This window comes from Thunnus albacares, chromosome 14, assembly GCF_914725855.1.
Source record: "Thunnus albacares chromosome 14, fThuAlb1.1, whole genome shotgun sequence".
NCBI lineage: Eukaryota > Metazoa > Chordata > Actinopteri > Scombriformes > Scombridae > Thunnus > Thunnus albacares.
In genome coordinates, this window is record NC_058119.1 from 8,579,087 (window position 1) to 8,601,266 (window position 22,180).

Consider the following 22,180-nt stretch of genomic DNA (forward strand, 5'->3'; position numbering starts at 1 on the left):
GAGCTAGCACCCTGTGCTTGTGTAAAACATAGCGACGGTGGATGAGAGACTGCGGACACAGCAGATTGAAATATCACTTTTCTACATGTTTATGCTTTTGAACAGGTGTATTGATAAAGTATTGGCTTTTTACTTGCGATGGTTTTATTGCACTTACGGTAACGAGCGTATCGTCAACTCGAGTAATTTTCATTTCACCTGTGCTCTGCTGTTCGCTGACCTCGCTCTGTGTGTGTGTGTGTGTGTGTGTGTGTGTGTGTGTGTGTGTATATGTGGAGGTTGCAGCGTGATAATAAATTACACCAAAGCATTTATCAGTATCAATAAAAGAACTGGTGACGTTGGAGCTTATCAATATTACAGTCTTTAATAATTTAGCCTCAGGCCCATTTAATACTGGCTTTCAGTACCCATCCCTACAGAGAAATAAGTGCACATTAAATAAAATGACCATATCTTTGATTATTTTGGAGAAAAATAGACATATAAATGGATGCATATAGAACTGTGGGAAGCTGGAACAAGCGTTGATGTCTGACTATGATGAAACAAATAATTCACTTTTGATGAAAATCCATCTATAGACGGAGCACTTGCACCCATGTACTTCCCTTCTTCTTCCATGACAGTAATTTGACCAAGACGACCTTCTCTTGGTTGGAACAAATCACTACAGGTCACACATATGGATCAATGGAGACGTTTAAAACAGGTTTTTATTAAACTGTCAACAAGCCAAAGGAAATACATACCTCTAGTGGTGAATCACAAAGAAATCTCCGGAACTGTAGAGGAAGGCAGGGGAGAGAAACAGAGAGAAAAACAGTTAGTTCTGTGGGTCACCAACCCTTTTGAAAAGGCATAAATGAAAACCATACACGTCCCCATTGCTGTCTTTTATAATTTATCCCTCCCTGTTTTCTCCCTACTCAGGTGTCGCATATCAAATGTAGCCCCCCATTCACAAAGGGGCATAAAAAGGAATACTGTATTTACACAAATGAAAACATTTAGCCTATCAACTGAAGCCTACAGTCCAGGGAGGACATAGTGACAGCTTAAATAAGCAGAGTTGCTGATGTCAAAATAACCCATCTCTTAACACACTTTAAAATGCACATCAGATATCAATTACTGGGGACTTTATGTCTGTGGAAACATTAAATCTTTCTTCCATTCTTTCTACTATTTCCTGTGCTCCTTCTTTTTGAGCGCCAGGGTTGAGAGCAGTATGTTTACAGACGAGCCAACCTGCCGGACAGGAGGACAGACGTAGCACGCTTCCATGTTTAGGCCAAAACCAGTCTATAATGAGAACCAGCAAGGCCACAGTGGAGCAGTGATGGACAGCTTTTGGTTTACTCAAGTCTATCTCGCAGGCATGCACACGCACCACAGTTTCAAGTTCATATTTCACAAAGAAATGCTACGGCCTAGCAGTGTGGTTTGGTGTGGAGAACAGTATCATGAACATAGAATATAGAGGTGCACATGCAGGACTTAACAGGGAGAGGATATGAAATGCAAAACAACTCATACAATACTAACCTAACAGCTGCTATTATTAATGTGTTGCTCTTTTCTTGTTTTCTGCTTTACTGTACCTGTATTGGCTTTTTAATTGCATTATATTTGATAGAAATGGCTGATAGTTGATATTTTGATCAGTTATTTTTTCCCTGAACCTTGTTCTGGTCGAGCTAAAAAACAGCATTTTGGAAACAAAACCTCTCCACTGAAACACATGCTAAGGAAATCCTTTAAAAGTGGATTAGAAGATAGTCAAGGATATTTAACTGAAGTTTCACATATTGACTGTGTTGAAAGCCTAGAACCTGCCCAGCATATTGGCAAACAAATATAACAGTAACCTCAACTCTCTGCATTACTTCCTAAAGAATGTAAGAGCAAACCAAACCCAATAAGAATCAATTTGCTGACCAGCATCCCGTCCACTCATTCTTTCAGTTGTGTCATGATTACCGGTATTTGGAAAATGACTAGTCTCTCATTTTCCTGTGCATACAGCAGCTCTGCACTGCCACATATTGTCTCTGTCTTTCTTAATAAAAAGAAGATGCTCTAGGAGTTGCTGGAAATTCCCACAATCGCATCAACATCCTCACAGCAGTAAAGCAAGTAAAAGTGATGACTGCCAGAGGTCCGAACCCGTCCAACAGAGTGTGTGTTTCTCCATTTGTCTGCTGCGGCTGACGTGTGTGTTGGTGACACTAATGCAGCGTTCTCCAGCACGGGGGATGTTTTGGCAGAAAAGAAGTAAAGAATGATGCACTGTCATCTGTCACTTCTATTTTATGTTTGCCTGGAGCCAACACCTAAACTGTTTTCACTACCTCTCAGACTCACCCACTTTTGTTGGATTCTAGTCAGAAAAATGACAAAATCCCAAAAATATTAGCCCCAGTCAGAAAAAATAAAGTGGATCTCTAAAGCAAGAAGACAGACTGCTTGTGTACAGGACTCAAAAACAACTGAATTCAAACATGAAACAGTACTCATGTCCCATTAGTAATGCATGTACTGCAACTGTGCGCGCAGTTCTTGCTGTGAGGTATTGTTGGGAGCTGTAAAAGTCTTTAACGGTGCTCAATACTACAACAAAACACAACACACTGCCTTCACCCTCAACTCAGCCTCATGCCAGGATAGACCGGAGCGGAGGGGAAGAGGGGATGGAGTGAACTGCTCAGACACAGCACACATACAAATGATCGGTGCTCAACAGCTCTTCTGTCATTTTAACTTTACATCCTACGGTAGATCTATCCCAGAAAGAATATGTCAAACTTCAAACTGTTTTAAAATAATGGTACCTCACTGCATGCAAGTACAGTTACACACATTCTTTAATGTAAATTTATTAAAAATCAAATTCACCTGCTAAAGAGAAGAGAGTATTTTTTACAATTTTGCACTTTACATGACCAATGCAGACATTGGAGTGATCCCATGTGTTCGGTCGACAATGATCTTTGCTCATGCGAAAAAATGCTTATCAAGTTCCCCACCTGTGTAACTGTGCCAGTAAAGTGTAATTTTCCACTGCTAACTTTGCAGTGACTACTGCTCTGCCAGTCTACAAATTACCAACAGCAAAGCCTCCCAATGCGTAACATCGCTGGAGGGCACAAATGAAACTTTTGTTGAAAACTCACAAAAAACGAAAAACGGTTTACCAACAGAGCAGCAGCTGCGGTTATTAGATGATGTCATTTATAGAGGCCATGCTATGACACAGGCTTCTGTGTGGAAATGAGAATCTCCAAACAATCTTGTAATAAAACGCTCTATTATTTGATTAGATAAGTGTGTGTGAGAACTTTTATGCTTTAGAGCTTCTTAATGTATGCAAATACATACTTGGATGGGTGTGTCATTATAAGCTGCGGTAGCTCTAAGCACCTCCCTTCCTCAATCGCTCCTCCTCTACTTTTACCGGGGACTCAGGAGGGGGCTGCTGGGTAATCGTATCCACGGGGCCGAGCAGTGGAGCAATCGGAGCTTTCCACTGCTGTGTCAACCCTTCTTGGCTGGGAGAGGCTGCTCTCCTAGGGCCTGGCAGGGCTGACCCCTCCCTGGCCACTGACAAACCACAGACCACACGACGCTGCCAGGCTGACAGACACACAAAGACAAACTCATTCTCTCTCACACACACACACACACACACACACAGATATTTTAATAGGCAGGCACAGTCACTCAGGCATGAAGACAGCAAGGGGAAAAAAAAAAACATGTGAATACAATCTCAGCTTCCTCTCTCCCTCTCTCTCTCTATCTCTAATGCAACAACACATATGTCTGTAAACGGAGCCGTGGCCACAGCACCTTCTGGAACGCTCTCATCGACAACACATGGAGTCCATCACTTCCTCTCCAACTCTCCCTTTCCTATAGTAAACACTCATCTGTGTACGATTAGGAGGGCAAGCAGCCGTCTCACACACACACACACACACACACACACACACAAGTGTCTTCACTCACACACATACAGTACATATAAACACACACATCTGCTTAAGTCTAATTGCTACTTAGACCGCTCGTCATTGTGCTCTTTACTCGCTCAAATTGTTGTACATATTTGAGCAACAAGATGTCTGTATTCACTCTCTGACATTAAAAAAATAATAAATAAAAAAAACACAGAGCATTTCTTTCTCTCTTCACTACACTTTTTGCTGACTAGATCATTGTTTATTCCAGAATGTGGAGCAGAGGAGCTCCGGGAACCTCGCTGCAATGCAAAGATCTGTGTATAAAAATAAATAAAACACTTTAAGCTCAGACATAAGAGGAAGTGGATCTACGACGGTACTGTTTATATAAGGTTTTATTGAATCTCTCCTATTGTGCATGACTATGTTGCAAATACTGTAGCTTTGAAGCAACAGACAAAAAAAAAAAAAAAAGATAATCGGGGCCAGTGACTACTCTTTCCTCAGCGTTTTCTGCCATTTTTACTGATGAATTTTATCACCATTTCTCAGTTGTTTCCACTTTGTTTTTTTTTTTCTCTTCTTCACGTGTCTAGGCCATCAAGAAGAGTAAATACAGCTTTAACGGGATTTGTTTTTCTGAAAATGAATGCCATATGTGCAGGAACTCAGAGTCATGGCTCAGCACAACAGTTAAGACCAGTAAGTGTGAGTGAATGTGTGTGTCTGTGTGTCTAAATAATTGCATTATAAGTATGTGCCTCAGTTCAGTCAGGAAAACATGATTGGATGTGGAAGGAATAATGTCTGGCTGCTTTCCAGTCATGGTATGACAGGAAATGCATACATCCTTAAACAAACAAAGTAATTCCCCTCTAGGACAACATACAGTCTAATGATAGTACAATTTAGGCAGGGTAATTCAACTTGCACAAACACACACACACACACAAAATCTCTCCTATCGCCTGGCCCAGATCCAAGTTTACAGTATTCCAGATTCAGTCCCTAGGTAATACTTTAATGGATTAATAAATACCTCCACAAATACTAAATGACCTAACTTCCTAGGTAGCAGCAGCAGGCATAGAATGGCATGGCACCAAAATGTGCCATCACCACATCAGCAATGTGTTTCTCATTTCTCTATGAATGCCACAGGACAATGGGGGGCCTTGAGTTTCTGGGAAGAGAACAGGCGAGTTAACCAGGAGCCTGACGGGGAAGAAAATAAAATCGTCGGTGTTCTGTACTGTTGTCACAGTAGTGAGTCAAACTAATAATTAAGTCAAATTTGTTTGAGTGGGAACAATTAGGTCTGGCCTTGTATAAATTAAGTGCAGTGGGACGGCTCCTGAAATAAACGGAGAGCAGAGAGGGAGAGGACAGCATGGCGTCTCTAGGGACTGGTGTTCATGTGATACAAGACAGGAGGTCATGTGGTAGCTATTGTCCACCTTTAAAACATCTCACGGAAAATGCTTTAACATATGCATTCATAGTATATACCTATCCATAGATATTAAGGTGAATAACAATGAATGTGCTCTTCTTCTTTAAGAGTAATCAACCCAACCTTAATTCACCCTGTGCCTTTAAACTATGCTACATTCAGTCAGGTTGATATCCAACCTGGAAAGTCCTTCAAAAAATAAACTCACTACATTCAGTCTGGCAACCCAACAGACAGAAGAGTTGCTTGCGCGGCTCTACATCTTTTTTATTTTTTTATATGTTATTCCTTGAGTTCTTGAACCCATCCGATCCCGGTACAGTTATAAACCTGAGCTGAACCTGCGCACACAAACACACACAAACACACGCTCCACATTAATAAAGCGAGTGTTATGGCACTAGGAAAGAATCTGCCACAGTCTGCCCAATCTGACAGCTTTTATTATTTATTAATTACCTTTCTTTTACAAGCTGGAGAATTCAGTAATTTACTGAGACCTGCTGGCAGGAGGGTGGAGGAGGTTGTTTTTCCAGCCCTGAGGGACAAAAGGCCCTCTCAGGTTAGTGAGAATGTCCAGCCGTTCTGCATCCTGACTAGACTTCATTTTCTCCTCTTTTATTTATATATAAAGTGGAGGTGTGTGTATATATAATTTATAGTATAATTTACTGTGTATTAAAACTAAAATGTTTAAACTTCATGAATCTACACTTGGTTACCATCTCTGTTTCCTATTTCCATTCATCAATGCACAATACTTCTCATTCAGTGCATGAACTAGTGAATTGTTTTTACAGACTTAAAAATGAAAACTTACAAACTTACAGTATAATGTACTGATCATTTTTATGTTTATAATTATTTATCAAGGCCAGTGTTTCCCCGATATTCATTCAGCAGCGGTGCATCGCTGCTGCAAAATTATGAGCGCCGCTGCTAAAATTTCAGACAATCACTAATATCAATGGGTTACTAGTGATTCACTCGCACACTGTGCAAGCACAATAACACCCAACGTTATCCTCCCTCTCTTCGTTCTTCAAAGGACGTATACGTGAAAGGTACAAGAGTAGCGTAGCTCCGTTAAGGAATAAGGCAGTGCGTGTGTGTGTGTGTGTGTATGTGTGTGTAAGTGTATGTGTAGTTGCGCAAGCCCAGAGAGCGAGCGGCAGAAACGTGACGTGAACGCGAGCGGAGCCGAGGAAAAGGTGAGCAGTAAGTTGTCAATCTGGCAGTAAATGTAAAGTACAGGCTGTGTGTCAGTTAATAAACGCTGCAGCTCTTCTAGACAAAGAAAATACTCGTCTATCGGAGGCTACTGAACGCTACATCAGTGTGTCCACTGCTCATGTGAAGGGCTGCCAGATAAACTGTTGTTGCTGGAGATGCCAGGACTTCAACGTTTAACAATGAAATATATAAATAAATAAATAAATATTACTCTCAATTGATCTTTTAATTATTTTTAATGATTATAAATTATTATTAATTTAGTCTATAAAATGCCAGAAACTTTCTTGTCTTGGAACAGCTTGGTTTGTCAGTCTAAAATACAAAGATATTAAATTAAATTGACATACATCTGAGGAAAGCAGGAAATTTTCACACATAAGAAGCTGGAGGAAGCATGTGCAGTTGTGCCCTACAGTAGGTGCAGAATAATAATCATGCAGTACCTCACTCTCACTACATTCGCTGGCGTCATCACCATGAATGGCCATCTGGTAGCGGGCGTACAGTGCCGCCGACTGCTGATAGGACGCTGTGAATTGAGGGTCCTCAAAGCTGACTGGCACTAGCCTCACCTTCAAGAACAGGTTGTGGAGGGAAAGGAGCAATAGGGTTTGACAATGAATATGAGGACAATGAGAAGTTCGAGGACGAATTAAAAAAAAAAAAAAAAAAAAAGGAAGTGAAGGAGGAGTGGACAGCGAAGGAATCAACAACAGAAGGTTTTAAACAGTGTCATACAAGTGCTTTGGCATCTTAGGGTTCACGTCAGTCTCCTAGTCCTCAGGGCAAGCTGATAAAACACAGTCTGTTTACAGTTTGATTCAGTGATTTTATCACTGATTTTATCAGATTGTTTTATAAAAATGAATGCAAGCAAACAATGGGAATTCTAGGAGACTGAAAGTGTGTTTTTCAAAACAAGAGGATGTTGGGCAACTTGAGGATGAGGCTAGTGCACTATCCAGCTTTACCACAGATCTCTCGGAGAAGATTGCGAATTCAAGATTCAACGTAGAGTCAGTGCGTGTAAATTCCAGAGCAGCAGAAATCCAAAATGAATCTACATGGATCATCGCAACTAGACACATACATACTTTTGTCCAACACCACAGACTCCTCTGAATGAGGTACACAAGGTTGAACAGACCGCACGCACAAAGAAAATTAAAATCTCATTAGCACTACTTAATGCGAAGTTGAAATGAGACCCAAGCTCAGACACAGACAGATCTATTGAGAGGGTAGGGCGATGGAGGGCACAGACGAGGTAAATGTGTCAAGGTTGGGAGGGTTCAGTTGACGAACTGCCCTCCCAAAACCGAAACAGCTTAAGACTAACGACCCCGCCGGCCGACTGAGGGCCAATTCAGACACCTGAAGAAACACTGCTCTCAACCATGGCGTATGGAAACATTTTCCCCTCCATTTCCTCTCCAATTGACTCTTGCTCTTTTTACACATACACTCTCTTTAATACTAAAACTTCAATACACTTTTTTTTTTGTTTGTTCATACAGACATTTTTGATATGTTCCCATGACGATTCTACTGTCTGTCTATTTTGAATGTGATGTTGCAAAATTGAAGTGCTTATTATTTATTAATTCCAATCTATGTTCAGTCTTACAGTTACACAGTTGGAAGATATCTACAGTGAAGTCCTGGAAATTCTGTTCATTATGATTTGAGCCACTGAAATTAAATTCAAAATGTAAATAATACCCATTACATACTTAAAACAGAAACTGAATGGTAATGAAATATTATTAACTTATCAAATAATAATAACTAATAAATGAACACTTTACTGTTACCACTGCTACCCCATTGTTGAAAAATTCAATCCGATTCAACACTTACAAAAGAAAATATTGAACCAATAATATATTTTTCTCCACTACATGTCATTATATTGAAGACAATTTCTTAAGAGACTAGAGGAATGATCCTTTTGATGCCTCTGATGGTACCCAAACATGTCAGCCCTCTCCCTCCCTCCCTGGGTACCCCTACAGCAGCTTGACCTATGCCCCCCACCCTCTGACCTGGCTCTCGGAGGGTTTGTCAGGAGGGTCCTTGTGAATGGCCATCTGGTAGAGTTTGTACACCTGGTAGGAGGCGTCGAAAGAGGCTTTGAACTGCGGGCAAGGGGGATTGGAGCGCACTAGCCTCACCTTCAAAAAGAATACGGGCAGACAAGGGTTAACATCAAAAATGGAAAAAAAAAGTACTGAGAACATCATAAGTGGTGATTAAAATTCCTGAAAGAGGAACACGTGATTACAAATCAAAAGAGAGAAAAAGTGTGAAAAGCAGTACAAAATGAGAGAGACTGACATAAACACACCCTCTCCTACCTGGGTGACACATCCATTAAGATTTTAAACCATTTTATGAATAAAATGGGGAAAAAATTTCCTGTTTTGCTTGGTAATTTTTATTTCTATTGATTCTCCTTTGGTAGAGGGCTTGTTTTCACCAATGGCAGCTGTTGTTCCTCATAGCTGTAGCTTGATGGGAAAACAAGACCATACAGACAAGGGTGTGTTTTGTCCATCTCCATCACAATTACTCAAGAAAACAAGAAAAAAAAGATGACAAGAATTTTTTGTGTTAGTAAAACTCATGAATACTCATAGTAGTCTCTAAAAAGAAAAAAAATAATCATTAGCCTATTCACTGTAGTGTGTACATGAGCCCATTCCCAGTGCTTCACCATGTCATCTGAGGCTGAAGTTTTATTCATGCCCAACAGAAATTGTGATGTTCAGAGAGTTCTTTATAAACTTTACTTTTCAACCTTTTCCACTGCATGCTTTTGAGCAGGATGTTCAGCTAACTTACCCCAAGTAAGTAAGAAAGCATCCAAGTTAGCAAATGAATTAATAAATTCATACATATGCACGAGAGGTGCATAAGACAGTTTTTGCAGTAATCAGTGTTAACAGGAAAAATCACGAGAAGCCAGTGATACAAAAACATGTGGAAAGAAAAGCTGGCCGAGTGTTGCTAACGTCACACAAACTGAAGAAGAATTCAACTTTCACATCCTCCGGTCTCATTTAATTAACCATCTCTTTGTTTGGAAGCTTTTATTGGCCACAGAGGCTGTGCCATATGAATCCACAGGACGGACAGGATAAGGGAACTGAACCTGAGGTTTGTTTGAGTTGGATCTAAGTGGGTTTCTCTCATATGACTACTTGGCATCTACAGCCTTTAGTCCAACAGAGCCGTTGGGCCTCTTACGTAAAAGGATAACGCTCGAGTTCAGTCTTTTTAATTTTGTTCTAAATCTTAAGATATATTTTGATAGGCTGAGATCCTTTTGGTGAACCAACACTGCAGCAGATAGTGGAAAGCATGGAAATGAATCGTTTTACAACTCTCATAACAATCTTGTAATATAACATCAACAGTCTGATACTTGACCGCCTCAAGAATGTTCAAATAGAGCTACATAATACTAGCGGCTTTGGTTGAGCTTTAATTAAAATGAGAGATGCCGGTTTATCAAAGCTTTATTGAAGAGACATGTTGCTCTGAACCTAGAACATCAAGACCTTACGGTGCACTCCTGCAAACTTAAATTTGTTTAACAGAGGAGACAAGTGATCCAACAGCCAATCCATTGCATGTTAGCAAAGGAGATCTGGAAGAAAACGCTGTGAGAATAGATGTGGAAAGTGTGGAGACAGCAGACAAGACTCTTGAGGATATTGATGTTCAGTTCCACACTTCCCTGAGGTGCCTGAGGGGCTCTGAATCACGTTGTCACACTGACCCCTGGTGGTGGCTAGTTGAACAACAGCTGCGTTTAGAGCCAGGACAAGAGTAACCACTGGACTGTACATACATCTTAACTTGTCTTCCCTGTCACTGAGAATTATCTCTTTGCTATGTATTTAAATTACCTCAGAAGTAACTCTGCGGTCACACATGTAATATGGCAAGAGAGAAATGTCAACTGAGCAGTTTCGCAGTTGTCAAAAAGTGAGCTTAAGGCGCCAACTGTAAAGCAAAGAGATGCTTCATCAGTAGGCTGAGTTTCTCTATCTCTATTTCCTGTCTGTGTTTATTTACAAAGATGCAGAGTATTCTCCTCAAGCGTTGCGCTCATCAGTCAAGCAGCGTGACATGTTTAACAGATGTGTTTATAATGAGAGTGAGCTGGATTGCATTTAATTGCTCTAGTGTAAACATCTATCCTCTGGTGCTGGTGTGAAAACCTCTTTCAGTACAGAAGCTCAAGACTCGACAGGTTTCACTGAACAGCTCATCATACAAACTATCCTTTAGCCACAAATGTGATGCAGCCTGGCCACATGTTCTTCACTAAACAGCTAAGAGGGGCAAACCAAGGCGTCTTAATTATTTGACTTGTAAAACATATAATTAACCTTCATTTGCAAAGCATAACCTTGCGTCCATGCCCACTTTGTGAAATTGAACGATACCTGCAGGCAAACAAATTAATCCAATTGAAAAGAGCTGACTAGGAGGAGGTCTTGCTGGTCTAGTCTCAGGGGGTTTATAGACAAGAGGCAGACACTGCCTGGTTCATCGTTGCATCTGGCTCAAATCTTCGTCAAGACCAAGAATGACGTTACTCTACCAACCTCAGCTTGAGGCCTTCGCCAGGGATCTTTCTACATCGTTCTGCCCCTTGCCAAAAGTTCATTTCCATGTCCTCTCACACTGACTGCACTGGGAGCTGTGGTTTTCATGTCATCAGCAGGGTAACGCGACCCAGTTTGTGCGGTGTGTGCCTGTCCTTCAGTCGAAATCGAACTGGAAAGAGGTGTTTTTTCCACTCTGCTCTGGCCAGCTATCCTCTCCGCACACATAAACACATGGTGAAGTCACTGGGGCTAAGGGAAGAGGGAAGCTAACTGAATCCAAACATTATGGAGACAGAAAGCTCAACCAAAAACACTATTTCTTAATGATAGCTGGAATCCTCACAATAGGCTAATGTTTATTCCAAGGCACACATAAAAAAAAAGAGAACAAGAAACTACATACTCTCTATTTCTGCTCACCTCAAGGCAATGAGAAGTATTGTCAGGCAATGACTCATCTATGAAATCTTCCAGGGTTTTGGGCTGGTTGGTCTGGGTGGCAGTGGGAGTGGGTGATGTAGGAGTGACAACGGGAGAGACCCCATCAGCGTGTTGTCTCATCTGCTCTTTCTGAAGACGTCGCTCCTTCCTCAAGTCTTTGGCCTTCCGACATGGAGGCCGGTTAGGATCCACTCCCATACCTAAACCCCGGAGAAAAGACAGTTAGAACGGCAAAAGGCTTCAAAGAGAAATAACGGGGAGGATTATCATAGCTTTCCAATGGTACTGGGAGGGGAGTGCTATGAAAACACCATTCTTAATCTATTTTCATGCAAAAGAAGGAAAAGAGGCAGTTATAAGAAATAACTCAATTACACCTTTGTGGGGGTGAGGAACAAGGTTCCCCTTTATGCTGCCTTGAGAATAAAACTTAACACAGCAGTAAGAGAAGTGGCAACTTCAAGCTGCTGGTGCTGAGGAGTCTGGGGAAGATTTTCCAAGTGCTGGACTGTGTTTCTGCTGGATTTTCATATTTTCATTTTATAACACATAGAACACACACACTTTTCTATATTTTCTCTGCGTTTCTTTCTAAATAAGACTAACATGAACATTCTCTGAGGCAACTCAATCTCTCCCTGTTTCCCTCTCAGTGTCCCCCTCATCTCCTCCTCCTCCTCCTCCTCCTCCTCATCCACCACCACCACCACCACCACCACCACCACCTCCTGGGCTATTGCCAAGCCCTCCAGCTCTCCGGGCATCCCATGTCAACAGTTTACACGCCCACATCCTGTTTGGAGCAATAAGGAAACGAGAGCTATTTCCTGCTTGTCCTATTGCCAGCCGCCACCATCAGCTCACTTACTAACTTTCCCCTCTGTCGACGTCACGAGAGAGAGGGATGCCCGGTCTTGACAAGGGGAGAGAGAAACTCTGGCACTGGCTAAGGTTCACTGGCAGCATTCAGCTTCAGCTGAGTCAAGATAAAGGTTGAACTTTTTCAACTGCAAGGCCGCTTCTGTCTTGTGAATAGTAAGTATGGACTACAGCGAGAAGTGTGCACAGATGCTGGCTTATTTCATCAGGCATGATTTATTTTAAAAGCAGGACTTCAATGTTTTAATATAACAGTAAAATTTAGTAAACTTTAGTACTAATATAACAGAAGTCTAGTAAAATGCAATTCAATTCCAGCTCAAATTTTGTAACTGTTATGTTTTAGTTGTGGACAGTGTGTTTCTGATTCACCAAAGCAATACAGATAATCTGAATCTTCTTACTAGACAGAACACTACCTGGTTCTTGTATTAGCTCTGTCTGCCTGTTTGCTGTGTTGGTCTTTAAATGGTAAATGACTGCAGGCGGTGAAGATGGGAAGCATTTCTGTGCATACATGGTGATATAAACATACAACATGAGGAGTTACACCGTGACCAAATGCTTTTCCTCTGTCAGAATAAACACACTGAGGTCAAGGCAGACTGTTCACACAGGAGGACAGGATCTAGAGTCTGGTCTGTGTTCATCACACTGACTCAACCACAAATACATCAACCCCTTATCCACAATCACCCTGTCCACGCGCCTTTCCCCTTCTAATTATACTTTGACTACACACACACACACACAGTCTCTCTCTCTCTCTCTCTCTCTCTCTCTCTCTCTGAAATACACACAGGTACTCCTGAGGACACCGTACGCTGCCGTGGTGAAGATAATGTCTGACAGATCAGTTCCTGTGGAAGACAGATGCTCCCACTCCTGCAGTTAGCACTCTCCCTCCCTGCATCCCCAAGCACACATACAACTCTCAAAAGAGACACTGAGCACAAAATGTCAAGAATTGAGATGTACTACATTACTTTCTTGCATGTAAACATGCACTATGTATTTACTGACGGAGGAGGATGTCATCTGTGAGCAGCCACTAAATATTAACATGGACGTATGCAGTCATTTTACAGGAAGTACAACCTGGGAAACTGCACTGTGTACCATTTTCTGTTAGCTCTACCTAATTAATAACACACTATACTGCTTCCTGCTTCTCACAAACCGACAAATTTGGGCCATCAGCCATCATGCTACCACTTTAACTAATACCAGCCCAGGCAGATTGATTAACACTTTTCTTTAATGGAAACCTTAATCCTGAACTCTAGCAAATTACATCACTTTACTATAAAAATCAATATTAAAGTGAATTAAAACAATTAAAACTGTTTCAGTATTGAACATCTCCCTGGACGTTATCATTTTTACACAACACAACATTCAACACTTCTGTGTCTGTTTACCTCTGGCTCAACACACTCTATAAGGCAGATGGGGAGCCGTGTTTTCTCAAGCTAGAACTGGAACCTGTCCAAAGCCATAAATCGCTGTAGTCATAAAGCAAGAGGAAATATATGTCCAGGTGTTTTCTGTTGGAGGTGAATAAGGGGGGAGTGGAGAACCACTAGCTCAACATAGTAAATCCTCCTTGCTTCCTCTTTGCCAGCCCCTTGAAAAGGCTACTTATCTCTGACAGTCTGAGAAAGGAGAGTGTAGTGCTGACACAGGTGTAAGAGTAGAAGGACACTGGCACCGCTGAAAATTTTCTCTGTATGTTTATGTCTGGATCAGCTAGCACTGTGCCAATACCAGGTTCCAATGTACGTCCTTGCCTTTTGATTAACGAGCACAGGGCCTGTTCTCCTTAGATACATGAGCAGAGCAAAAAAAAAAAAAAAAAAAGTGGTTAGAAGAAGTTAGAAGTGCTGCTTCCTGTGTCTAATGGGAGTTTATTATCTCTTCACTATGACTGTTTTTAATTCATTACTGAGTTGGCTGAGAGGATATCCTGTACTGGAGAATAAGGAGGAGAACATGACAGATAAGCCCAAACCAGACACACTCCTGAAAACAGAGGAAGTGTCACAAGCCTTGTTACCAAGCTGCTGCACAGTGGAGGCTATTACAAGGTGAACAGTGACACCCTCTGGTAAGCAATGGTGCTTGAGCTGTTACAGAACACCACATTGTCAGTTTTAAAACTGGTTGCAGTGAACTGTCAATAAAGCTTCTGCCACCACCTTTAAAATAGTTATTTCTCTTTCAAAAGGTAGCAGACATTTAAAGTAAATAATAAAAGGGAAAGTAGCAGCAACAAGAAGCTACCTTTGTCATAGAGAGACAACGTAAATAATAGCAGCAACACAGAGATGGCAAGTAGTATTAAGTACAAGGATTTGTGTGGGATCTCTTATATAGGATTACAAACCATCATTCAGGGGTCCTGTGTAAAAATCCTAGCTGGCTAGTTTTGGGACTAAACTGCTTTTTGTCCTTTGTCAGATGCTAACACAAAATACTGAGCTACATCATTGTCATGAGTAAAACTGCACTGAGTTTAATATAGCATCTTTGTGTTGTCAGACAATTGTTGAACAGAATATACAAGGTAATTCATGCATTTAGAGCTTAGAGCTATATGTTGCTCATGAGCACCTAGTGACAAGAATTAGCAGAAGTAGTGCATAGACTCAAGATTTAGTTACCTTTTCATTATTCAGTCTGACATCATGTTCTTGTTTAGCATTTGCTACCCAAGTTTAGAGAACAATATTAAGAATACATGTTATTTGTGAAAAGACTATTTCAAAATGTATTGGATAAATAAGCAAAGCTTCTCTAATAAAGACAAATATTAGTGATAGGTGATGCATTACATAGTAATGAGCAACTGTAACTACATTACTAGTAATTTGTGTTTTAGTACTATGTTTTCAATAACAGCAAAATTGATTATTGATGAGCATACTAGTCGTTTGAAAGACGACAAGGTAAGAAGATGTACCTGGTTTAGGAGCTGTGGCTGCTGTTCTACCATCCGGGAGAGAGCCTGCATCTTTTCTTGATGTTTCTGAGCTTGTAGATGTGGCGCCCGCTACCTCCTTCTGAACTTCTGTGATAGCAGGACACTCTGAAATTTCCTTTTGAATGTCTGTGATATCAGTACACTTCACTTCTGCGTGACAAACTTGACTCGGTTCCCGTGGACCTGCTTCTTCGCACACTGAGTCCATTGGCTCTCCTACAAGGCACAAAATCAATATTGTTACACCAGATAATGTATACAGCAGAGCCACAGTACTAACATTTACCAACAGTTTGTTCCCATCTCTAACTGTAGTTTCAATCATGGAGTATGATTTGTGAAAGATGCAGTCTGACAGATGAATAGTTTTCTTTCAGTTTTTTTCATGTCCCATATACCAATTAAAGGAAATGAATCAGACAGTACACATTCATTAACCTCTTCCACTCCCCAAGGACGCCAGCATCTGCGGATGACATTACTGTCTTTCAGAGGATGTAGCAGGCTCAGTTTTAAAGCTGAAGATACTGGTATCCCAATTGTATTCATGAGTGATGATGTTAGTCCCCATAGTAGCCGTTTCATTGTAGTGAGACCATTTTTTGAAACTTGACCTCACTGTATAAAATTACCTATTGTGACCTCTAGGATAATCACAGCCTCATGAAACGTTACAACCACAAACTAGAGACCGAGGACATTCAGAGGATATATGGCTTTCCTTGGTATATTAACAATAAGGGGGTTTCTGAGCAATTTCCAGAACAGAGGTGGTCGCCACCCAATCATCAAAAAATGTCATTCTTACAGAAATCTCCAAATGTCAAAGATTTTTTGATACCAAATCACAGCATGACTTTTTCTATGGTGTTCCTCCAGGTCTTTGTGTCTTAATGTGGTGTTTTGTAGGGATTTTTGACCATTTTTATCAATTCTCGAGTGGTCAAAAATGGTTAAATTTTGCACCAAATCTGTGTAACAAATGGTATCAACCCAAAAATTGCTGCATCAACTTATGAGACATAATTACGCATGTGAATGGCCATCATATACTTCCATCATAATGTTTTAAGCCCTTATACACTCTAAAAACAATTTGAATAGGCGCCTAACCAAAACACAATGTTCATTACAGATTTATTACTGGAAAAACATGACACACAGTGCTGAACTGCATCGCAAATTAATCTTCAGGCTCCCAGCTTTCAGATGACGTAAACCACTTTTATGTGGCATATACTGTTGACCTGCTATCTCCCCCTAAGCATACCCTGCCCCTGCCCCAACCCCCCCACCCCCCAAAAAAATGGGTCTATGGTGGCAGGAGTTAAAGGTTAATAACTATTATAGAAAATGCTCTCACCATCTTCTTGTCCTTTCGGTAACTCCTCTTTAGAAATGAATTTGCTCATCTTCTTCAGGATTTTCTTGTGGGATTTGGAAGGCTGGAATTTCAGTGCATGACATCTTGAGGGCACAGAGGTGAAGGTTTGGTTAGAAGATGCTGCTTTGTGTATATATTTCTGTTATCATATATTATATATCTATCAAACTACCATCATCCACCCTCATGTGTTCCATGTTTTACGGTCTCGACAGTCATAAAGTTACCAACAGAAGCATCAATCATAGGAGAAAAGTCTGAAGGGTGAGATATGATTACCTGATGGTATACTGTGGACAGCACGTCTTGTTCATGATGGGCTTATAGACATATTTCCCACTTCTAAAAAGAAAAACATGGATAACCTTCACTGAAAAAAATACATTATTAATGATTTGACATATCCAGAATGTGAAAAATGTATAAAGCCCATATGTAAGTAAAAGGCTTGGTTAAAGGCAGAAGAAAGTGACTCACCTTCTCCAGCCTCGGTCTATGAGGTCTTGGTAGTCTTGTACTGTCATGGTATGAGACCACATCCCTGTAGAAAAGAACATCATAAATTTAAAACAATCCACTGATCTATAATTTCATACTTTGTTATATATAATGAAAAATAGAAAACTATTATGAGATGTGCCAGTCTCACTATTCTATAATTAGACTGAAGATCAATCAACACTAAACTTTTTTTTTTAATTTTTAGATCTGATGCCAGCGAATGTTCTTATACTGTATTGGACAACTCAGCCTTGAGCTTATCATACATATGATGTTTTAATTGACAAAAAACTATGTTCCAAGTGGAAAGAATCACTATACTGTCTAATGCCCAGCTTGAAAGGAAAATCAATCAGAAACTGGCAGAACAAGGTTGTAAAGCCAGGCTCTTTTCACAACTGAATGAAAAGCTCTATTACAGTATGAAGCAGATAATAGTATATTGTTTTAGCCAGAAATAGGAGGCGACTTCACAAGTAAGGTGTGGTTTGTGAGGAATTTCCTCTTTGGAGTCTGGTAGGATGTCCATATTTTTGTTTCAACTTAAATCTTTGTGTCCCCAAAGTGCATTCCCACAGTGCTTTAAGGCCCCAAAGGACATAAAAATTCATTATTTGTAGAAGGGCAAATTGAATCCTGCTTCCCAGAGCTGATGTCTGAGCTCCCAGTTCAAACTTTTGACCTTCTCTCCACACAGCTTGCAAATCTCTTTGACGAGGCCACTATCAGTTTACATCTAAAGCAGCCGAGGGAATTGACTGTATACCAGTTCACACAACACACACTAAGTTTGCAAAGGAGTATAATGTTCCATGTCCCAAAAGAATAGTGTTTAGCCAGAGTCCACAGAGACAAGGACACAACACAGTGTGATCCTACACAGTCCCTCTACAACACTGGAGCAGATTTATTCATCCAAGAATCAATTCTAAAAATTTCCACCTTTATTAATTAGGGCTGTAACTAACTATTGTTTTCATTATCAATTAATCTACCAATTATTCTCTTGATTAATCAAGGAATTGTTTAGTGTATGAAATGTCCAATAATTGTGGAAAAAGTGCCTCTTATAATTCCCCACAACCCAAAGTGATGGAGCTGTTGATTTGAGATTCTTTGACAGTTTTGTAGTGAAAGAAGACTTAACTGTTGCTGGCATCATCATAGTGCACATAATTACAACATTTATAATTGCTCAAAGGTGGATCAAGGAGTCAGGTGATCTGTAGTTTAAGGGCTAACATACTGTATGTGGAAATGTCTCCTATAATACAAGATCTTCTAAAACTGAAACATGGAAGTTGAACTGTTATTTCTTCAATTTAGGGTCACTTGACAGTATAGACCAATGTTTTAAGATAATATATTTAGCTGCTAATTGATTTGTTTAATCATTTAGCCTATAGACAGAAAAGTAATTGGCAATTATTTTAATAATTGATTCATAATTTTTAGTCATTTTTCAATAAAAAAAAATGCAAAAAGATTCTCTGGTTCCAGCCTCTCAAATGAATGTAATATAACACAAATTCATATTTTCTGGTTTCTTTAGTCTTCTATGAGAGTAAACTAAATATTTTTAGGTTGTTGACTGCTTGGTCAAGACAAAACAAGACATTTGAGGACATCGCCTTTGGCTTTGGGAAGCAATGATTGGCATTTTTCACTACTTTCACTACTAAATTTTATAGACCAAATGACTAATCGAGAAAAAAAACCCTGACAGATTAAACCATGGATGGCCACAACTTCTGTTCTGGAAATTGCTCAGAAATCCCCTTTTTGTTAATATACCTAGGAAAGTCATATATCCTCTGAATGTCCTCAGTCTCTAGTTTGTGGTCATAACATTTCATGAGGCTGTGATTATCCTAGAGGTCACAACAGGTAATTTTATACAGTGAGGTCAAGTTTCAAAAAATGGTCTCACTACAATGAAATGGCTACTATGGGGACTAACATCATCACACATGAATACAGTTGGGCTCATTGAATCAATGAGAGTCTCAGCTTTCCAGTCACACCCAATTTATGCAATTCCAACACTGTTTAAGGACCCCAGTATGCAGAAATATTCAAATACACTATTTTTAGAATAGGCGAAAATAACACATTGCATGCAAAAAACTGCATGGTTTTTGCCCAAACTGCAAAGCTTGTCTGTAAAGGGGAGACTCGTGGGTAACCACAGAACCCATTTTCATTTAGATATCTCCAGGTGAGAGGTCAAGGGACCCCTTTCAAAATGGCCGTGCCAGTTTTTCATCACCAAAAGTTAGCCTAACTTTGGAGTGTTATTTAGCCCCCTTCTTCACTGTAGCTTTAAAACTGAGCCTGTGAAAGACAGTAATGTCACCTACAGATGCTGGTGTCCTCTGGGAGTGGAGGAGGAAGCATCTATTAACATCTATTCAAAAACCTCTGATGAAGATTTTTGGCTTTTTTTAACTCATCAATTGAACTGCAATTGTGTCGCAGCCTCAGAAAAATATTTGCTAAACAAATGAATCATGCCATATGAGCTTCATATGAGTGCAACAGCTGCCATCATCATGGACACAACAGGAGCACCTGTCTATCGTCCACACCTGATCCATTCCCCAGCCTCCACACCCACAGTAACACAGAGGAAGGCAGATGTTATCCTTATGTAGTGTGGAGTCGCATTTACTTTGCACGTAACAACACTGTTGATAACATCGCTGAACCAATCACATTGAGGAAAACACTACGGAGCAGCTGCTTGGAAAAACACTACAATACAAAAGAAACACCGCACATATACAATATCTGATAATTGCTGTATTGATCTATAGACTGTTTCATGTGTCTTCCCAGGAAAGTACAACCTTGACAGTAAGAACATGAGAAGTTACAGTGGAACAACAACCTGATAAAAAAAAAAAAAAAAAAAATCAGAAAATTGATGTTTGCTTCAACCTGAAAACCATCAACAGGGTTCTATTGGCCTGACAGAATTGGTTCATTTCTACAGTTGCAAGTCTAGCGCACTTTCATTTCACCAGCATCCACAAAAAGAGACCTGTAACCATTTAACACTGTTAATGACCACTTACACGTACAAGAATTACACAGTACAGTCTCGCTTCCTCCCTCGAATCTGACAGCCTACCTACATGATGTAACATATCCAGATTACCGCATCCAGATTACCACTCTTATCTTAGATTAGACAACAGCTCTTGTCTGCGTACTCTAGGACCGATCGCTCATTGACTGGTTTAGTAACTGTCTGAATCCTAATTATAGTCAAACTGTCTAACCTCAAGTGAATGACATTCCTCTGTCCCACACAGAAAATCCCTTCCCATCTTCTTACACTGCTTCTTTATTGCTCTGTATCAAAGTAACCACTTCTGAAAATGCAGAGATACGTTAACCTGGTCGTCTTTCTACACAGAACAAACAGAACAGATTTTTCAGTTCCCTTTCAGCTTTGCTCAATTGTCCGTTTTAAACCTTCATAGCATGCGACTGTGTGGCTTGTATCACCCTTTTTGTGAACAGATTCATGGAAGGAATGTTCCTGTCACTGCCGGAGTAATGTGGTGTATTGAAATTCTACTCAGAGCTGGCTGAATATACACAGGATACTAAGCTGCCCTTACTATTCTTTAAGGATAAGTTGGGCGAGAATGCTCCTTTCAAGTTTGTAGCTGTCCAGCACAATACATTTATTAGGACTGTTACTGTTTTGTCTTGTTTTTTTCCTTTAAATTATTGCAATGTGACAGAGTAAAAATGGGTGGCACAACGTGAACAAACATAGACACAACAAAATGTGCAGACAAAACATATACTAATGTTATAACTAATGTTATACGCTACGTGGAACAAAATAGTTATTTAATTTAATCAACACAGTTGTGTATGTTGGTGGGAGAAATACTTGTGTCATTTGGAACGAATATTTGAGCATGTGTGATGGTGTGCTGTGAGCATGTATGTGTGAGCATGGCCATGGGAATATATGGATATGTGTGGGGAGGGATAAGAAGACTGAGGAAAAAGAGAGGATAGAATGAAAAGAAAAACAGAGAAAAGGAGAGAGGCAGAGAGATAAACAAAGATATATCTATACACACAATAATAATAATAACAATAATAATAATAATAATAATAATAACAATAATAATAATAATAACACCTTGATTACAACAGTTTTTATTCTCAACTACAACACAAAGAAAGAAAAAAGTGCTGGGGTGAAAAACGGACATTGCGAGAATTGCAAAATATTGACTGAAATTGGCTCTTATTAAATGTTCTGCCCACTGGCTGTTTTTGTGTCCTTGATCATTTACATCATCACTTTAAATAAACCATTCCAGGGTTCACTTGGAAGTAAGCCTAGACCACCCCTCACAACTGGATGAGGGAAACAAAATTTCCATAACAGCTGGATAGAGTGGTGTCTCATCTGCGTAAACTGATTCACCTCAACAACAAAATATGAGTCATTGATTACTGTGTACCACTATTATTTTTTTCTCTGATTATACACAGTAACAAAGCAGCAGGTTCTTGAGATTACATAATTCATACTGTAAACATACCGTCTTATGTTTCAGTATGTTGAATTTAGCTCTCATATTTAGTTTCATGCTGTTGCAGCACTTCACTAGGCTCATATTGCAACCTGCATTGCTTTTTACACCAGAAAAACATACAGCCAACTCAAACAGGGTGACAAAC

The 22,180-nt window shown here is 40.0% G+C and overlaps 1 protein-coding gene across 3 annotated transcripts in view; it reads right to left on the reverse strand.

The window, feature by feature from the left end:
- Positions 1-22,180, reverse strand: part of LOC122997057 (arginyl-tRNA--protein transferase 1) — a 55,268-nt gene that overhangs the window by 32,241 nt on the left and 847 nt on the right. The window contains exons 2-9 of one of the 3 annotated variants that reach the window (XM_044372980.1): positions 17,441-17,504; positions 17,243-17,305; positions 16,943-17,046; positions 15,559-15,795; positions 11,697-11,917; positions 8,700-8,828; positions 7,098-7,226; positions 753-785 (exon numbers count right to left, since the gene is read on the reverse strand). In XM_044372980.1, coding sequence (XP_044228915.1) covers positions 753-785; positions 7,098-7,226; positions 8,700-8,828; positions 11,697-11,917; positions 15,559-15,795; positions 16,943-17,046; positions 17,243-17,305; positions 17,441-17,504 — 980 coding nt within the window. The remainder of the gene's footprint in view (positions 1-752; positions 786-7,097; positions 7,227-8,699; positions 8,829-11,696; positions 11,918-15,558; positions 15,796-16,942; positions 17,047-17,242; positions 17,306-17,440; positions 17,505-22,180) is intronic. The other 2 variants (XM_044372982.1, XM_044372981.1) reach the window with 2 other exon arrangements.